Source organism: Opisthocomus hoazin, chromosome Z, assembly GCF_030867145.1.
Source record: "Opisthocomus hoazin isolate bOpiHoa1 chromosome Z, bOpiHoa1.hap1, whole genome shotgun sequence".
Lineage (NCBI taxonomy): Eukaryota > Metazoa > Chordata > Aves > Opisthocomiformes > Opisthocomidae > Opisthocomus > Opisthocomus hoazin.
The window spans coordinates 91,111,698-91,117,697 of record NC_134454.1 but is presented as its reverse complement, the minus strand read 5'-3'; the positions used below and the strand labels follow the sequence as shown (position 1 = coordinate 91,117,697).

The 6,000-nt window shown below is 40.5% G+C and overlaps 1 protein-coding gene across 1 annotated transcript in view; it reads right to left on the bottom strand.

Moving 5' to 3' along the window:
* Window positions 1-6,000, bottom strand: part of LOC104333477 (mucosa-associated lymphoid tissue lymphoma translocation protein 1) — a 34,177-nt gene continuing 28,177 nt past the window's right edge. The window contains exons 15-17 of the mRNA XM_075447051.1: window positions 4,656-4,813; window positions 3,635-3,760; window positions 1-2,860 (exon numbers count right to left, since the gene is read on the bottom strand). Of these exons, the coding sequence (XP_075303166.1) occupies window positions 2,390-2,860; window positions 3,635-3,760; window positions 4,656-4,813 (755 nt within the window). The 3' untranslated portion in view covers window positions 1-2,389. The remainder of the gene's footprint in view (window positions 2,861-3,634; window positions 3,761-4,655; window positions 4,814-6,000) is intronic.

Below are 6,000 nucleotides of genomic sequence, written 5' to 3'. Positions count from 1 at the left end.
TATCGTTTTATGGACAACAGTTTATTACACAATAAGAAACAGAATAAGCTTTTATACAAACTAGAAAACTGTGACAACGTATCAGCTAATTATTACAGTACTAGACCAGATCTCAAGGTATAATATATTCAAGCCCCGCCTGGCCGCAGTGCTGTGCAGCCTGCTGCAGGTGACCCTGCTTCGGCAGGGGGTTGGACTGGATGACCCACAGAGGTCCCTTCCAACCCCGACCATCCTGTGATTCTGTGATTTATAAGTCAATTACACAGGGTAATTAATGCACAGGTACACCTCATTCATCAATAAACATTTCACTATTTAATATCCTCCAAAGGAGAAAGTCAGAAACCCAAGCTCATTGGCAGCTTACTGCAAGAATGGCTGTCATTTTAGAAATAACTACATTAAAATCCAGGTACATACATGCACCTTTCAGCACAGATGAATTTGAAGATATAGTTAATGATGCATTAAGATTCCTACCTGAAAGTCATCACAGCTGTGTACAGCACCTCTCTCAGCATCCAGCCAACACGCTGTGAGACTAACAGACCCCACGAGAAGAGTGGATCTCAGCTGAAGATTTAAACTAGTTTGTCCACCACATCAGTGAGACTCCATGACTTTAGTTTTTGCTACCTACTTAATGAAAAGCTCTACAATAATTTTTTCAAAGTAAAAAATTGTTTCATAATGGGGATCTTAATTAAAGCAGCACTGCTCATCAATACTACCTGGACAGGAAAGGCTACTACCCATATCTGAAAACTCCCTTGAAATTTAATTACCTCACACCCCAATATTTTCCTCCTTTCAAAACATCAAGACTTTTTAAGACCTAATAAAACATCAGTGTTCTCACACTCGTTCCCAGATACACATAGGCAGGCAAGCCACAGATTCTTCAGTATTTTGAAATAAAACCAAACATTAAAAAAATTAGTGTGCCTTTTTTCACCAAACTATTCAATCTGAATATGCAAAACAGTTTGGTGAGCAAAACTGCCCTTTCCTGAACACAGATCAAAAAATTTTGCAACGTCTAAAAGGTTTGGCAGCTAGCCCAAGCTAGGCCTATCTGTTCCCCTCGTCAGCAAAGCAATAAAGCACCATATGGCAGCAGCAAGTCTGGCTTTCCGTAAAGGATCAGCTGCCCTCTGAAGGTGCCTAAGCCCCTAACAGCGAGATTCTGGGGTTCAGAGGCTGAAGGACCTGCAAGACTGGCTTACTCCTGGCATCAGGTCGATGGAGAGATGAACTCCACCGCTGAGCTCCAGAGCCAACGCACCCAGGCAGGGCTACATATGGCGCGTCAGGTCGCGACACGAAGCAAGCGTCCTTCACCTTTGGCCGACTGCGTTTAACTTTGCTTTAGCCTTCCTACGTTTGTGTGTGCTGGAATCTTGATCTTGGATTTTCAGTTTTAGGGTAGACTTTTAGCATTTTCATTTGAATTAATATAAATTCATTTGGCCTGGAAAACAACTGAGTAGGGTTTGTTTGTTTTTGAGAATCACCACAAAAAAGCAACGGCTGGTGTCCAATAAACACCATTCCTGTACTTCGGCCTGAAGAACCCCAAAGTTTTCACTCATCTTGCCCATTCATTTTTAGCCTCCAGCATGTCTTACTGCGTGGCTAACTATACAATACTTTGCTTGCTATGAACAGGCACTTTTCCCTCACGTCTCCATTTAGTGTTCTTCCAGAACATGAAAAGACCACCCCTCCATAAATCAGATCAGCAAAAGTCTTCGGTGTGTCACATAAGAGAAAGATTATCGTAATAAGAACAATCCACCACAGTATGAACCTGTGACTTTGCTCCCTCTGACAATTTTTAATCTAGTTCTCTTTAAAAAAAACAAAAAAACAAACAAACAAAAAAACCCAATAATAATGGGTTACTTTACTAGCTCAGTTCAGTTTTTTTCTTTAATATCTCAAGAGAAACTTTGTCACCACAGCCAGGCTTTCATGCATCCATCCCCTAACAGAGGCAGGCAGCTTCCTCCCAGAAATGCTCAACTGCCTCTGTCTGTCAGCTGCTTGACTGCCAGAGAATGGCACAGGAACATCTGAGGAGTTCAGGTTTTTCCCTGCATCAAATGTCACATGGTAGGAGAAGAAGAATAAAAATCATGCCTTTTTCATTCCTAGATCTATCAGTCCAGTTTTGCCTCTTTGGATCTGAAAAATTGTCATCCTAAGCTCATTTCCAGTATGCCCAGGTTTCAGCTGGGAAAGAGTTGCCAGGTTATACTATGACAAGGTACCAGCTCTAGACTCTCCAATCCCTTTGTCCCGAAGCCCGCAAACTCCAGAAGCCGGATCAGCAGCGTGGAAGGTCCCCTGTTCAAGGATGGTACTCTGGTCTATTCTGAACACATCACAGCTGCTGCTGTTTAGAGAATCTGAGGTTGTCAGAGAGAAGGAATTCCAGTTCAACGGTATCATCAGTGGTCTCTACTGGTACATTAGTCTCTTCCACAGAGGGAGAGTAATTCCGTACTTTGTGTCTTGAAGCTAATATCCTTGAAGTCCCATTGCAAGAACATGCCTCCGGTTGTCTGATGCTGCCTGAGCAAATATGGTTTGGATGGTAAATGCCCGGACAGGAATTTGGTTGGCAGTGACTAGGGATGTCGTATTTCGTTGCCACCGGACTTGATTCTGTTTGATTATGAAAAGGATTATTAGCCATGCAACAGGTCTGGAGACAGTTATTATTTTTGTATCCATGATGAAGGCCTAATTTAGCAATAAGGGGCTTCCCAACATTAACTTCCTTTCTTTCATCCATTGTATCTTCTATTCCTGGATACTCATAGTGCAAACAAACAGTGAAGATCAAGTGTTCCTGTAAAAGAAGGAAAGGGGGGGAGGGGGATAAAAAGAAAAAAAACCCCAAGTTACGCTTCCTCCCCAAATAAATAATATAGGAAACACTATAGGCATAGTCCACTGGAGCAGGAGACTAACCTTTTTAGGAGCTACAGACATGTATTAGGCAAGACTTGCTTACTGAGGACCTCTTTTGGCTAATACTTGCTCACCCATTAGTCTTTATTTCTAGAAGCACTTACATTACCTCAGCTGCCAAAAGCACTAAAGAACAGGTACTAAGTGATGTCCAGCACAGATGTTCACGACACAAAGATCCACAGATAAACTTAACAGTGCCACAGTATGTTGAAGTGACAACCTTTCCAAAACTGCATGCCCAAGAGCACAGGCTGGAGTGGAAGGAGATGGCATGTAACATCCTCATCTCCTACTAACAACTTTGTAAGATGCAGCTCTGCTTCAGGTCACGCTCTTCTTGCGCTACAGAGCACAGGAACATCCCCACAGAGTGAACAGCTGATCTCCACAAAAATAATAATCTTGTCAAAGTTCAGTATGGGCCTAGAAAATGCAAAGTGCCTTGCACGATAGTATCAGGATTGTATATGCATTGATTCTCTGCCTTTTGCTTTTCAGCTAAGTCACTAAATCGTGCTATTAGCCATGTTTTCCCTCCAAAAAAACCCACTACTTATTATGCAGACAATACACAGCTACCTCAACAGAACTGCAAAGCAACATGATTAATGTAAACTGAACAGACTTGTGAGGAATGATATATATTAACCCTTAGTTTTTGCAGTGAACTTAGCCTGGTGTAGAGACAGTGTTTGGGAAGATCCTTTGATACTAAATAGCTTCCAGTTTCCTCAGGAGTTCCTTTATTGGCCTCTTTAGGATCCACATCCAGGTCCTGTTGCAAGAAAGAAACGAGAACTTAACTGAAGGTACAGAATTTGTAGATCACAAAATAGTAGTATTTCTTTATAAAAAGTCAGCATTTTCTTCTGAAAAGGAAAGTAAACACCAATCTTGGATTACTTGCAAAAGCTGCTCAAATCACTGTTCGTCACAGGCAGAGGGGGTTACATTTCAGTAGGTTACCCTCTTTTGCTGATGGTTCCTATCACACTTGCTGTGCTTGCTTCAGGGTTGCTCTTTTTTACCTAACTTCTACTATGCAGCACAGTACTGCAACACTAGTTCTGTGGGCTAAAAATACATGTATTTATTATGCACATTAACTCAAATATTTTATTCATCAAGCATCAGAGGTGTCCTGTTTGTTCTGTCTGAAAAGGTTTTCTGCCCCGTGTCCTCTTTCACAGACATGAAATAAGAACTTTTTTTGCCCCAAGGAGGTTTCTGTTTTACCCTTCGCGTTACTGTGACCAGCTGGATAACATCAATGGAACTGGACAGGATCACCCAGGTGCAAAGAACTGTAGAACTACAGCCTAAGAAACCTTGTCCTGCAAGGTAGATGTGTCCTCAGCTCACATAGGAGCTACTGACAATTAACTTCTTTAACTAAATATAGCAAATATTTCATATTAGACAATGGCAAAAAGGGAGACTTTGAAAAAGATGACCCCAGATTAATTTTAACGTATTAATATAAATATTAAAAATATGCTTTTAAAACAAAAAGTAAATGTGTGCCTCTGTAGAGACACACACATGTAAGCACCTGATTTCAAAAGTTTAGACCCATTTTATTACAAAAGACACAGCCTGACATGGACAGACCAGGCAGTTTTCAGCTTCATTGGAGGGAGATCAGAGAGACACCACGAGGAAGCACTTACGAGTGCGAAGTCTGTAACGTAGGCTCTGCAAACTACTATTTCAGGTGGCTTCTTTACTATTCGCGTGTAGATTATCATGACATTGGAAAACTCGGCTGCAAACCCCAGCTGAATCTGAACACCACATTTGAATTCAAGATACATACTTTCTGGAAGCTCTGCAAATAAATAACACATCATTACATTCTAAATAAAACTTAGCATTATCTATTTTCTATTTTTTTAGTTAGTTTTTAAATTCAAAAGTTTTAAAAGGTATAGACCCCTTCCTCCTGCCCTCCCTCTACCTATCACTTACGCATTTACGCCGACGCAAACCAGGCTAGAAGCCAGTCAGGCAGCACCACAGTTTGCCGGTATCAAACAGTAACTGGCAGACTCTGCCAGAGAGAGCTGACTCAACTTCTGCTTCGCAGGTTTGTTTCCAATTTCTGTGCAACTACAACTAGCAAGGCAACATTTACTGCAACTAGGATATAGCTTACTGACCCAAGAATTTGTTTCCGTATCTTTAATCAAATCAGTAAGGTTAATACAGTATATATCCAATACATAGGAGACACAGCTACAGCATTATGAGAACCTTTGAATTTGACAGCAAAACAAGTGTTAGGTTCTTTTTTTTTTTTTTTTCTTTTCATTTCACAGCCTATGCACACATGCACAAAGCCTAGCATGCAGCATTTTTCTTCTTTATATTTTGGATCCTTCTCAATCCATAGGAACGTATCTGAAAGTGCTCAAGGGTCAATGACATCATTTGGTGTCTGTAATGCTTTGTACTGATTTTTCTACTCCCACTAGAAGTGGATTATTTAACATTATCATAGACATACCTTTATACAAATATAAAGCCTACTCTCTCCCCAGATTCCAAACACATTCTCTTCTATGCAAGGCTTAAAACAAATAAACCATAAGATAACATTATGTCCTTACACTTTTTGTTTTGCACTTCAATCATTTAACAAACAAGAATTAAGGGCTTGATTCCGCAAATAGAAATCTACATCTGTGAGTCTGCTTACATGACTAGTTGAGTCTTAAAAATGCCATCCCTGACCCTCTGCCCAATCTGTCTAAGAAATTTTAAAACGCACTCCAGCCTATTTAGGTGAAAAAAATAAAAAGGTCTTAAACCCTACTGCCCTTCCTAAAAGAAGTCTAGAAAGCCTGGAACAGATCTCACCCTTAGTTTTGTTTTCTTAGCTGTACACATTGAAGACTCCTTCTCATCATACGCTTTTACCATACAGTTCACCTGGCTATTTTAGGTGATGACTTTAGAACAAGATGATAATGTCTTAAGTGTCATTGTTCGACACAAACAGACCACTGGGAGATT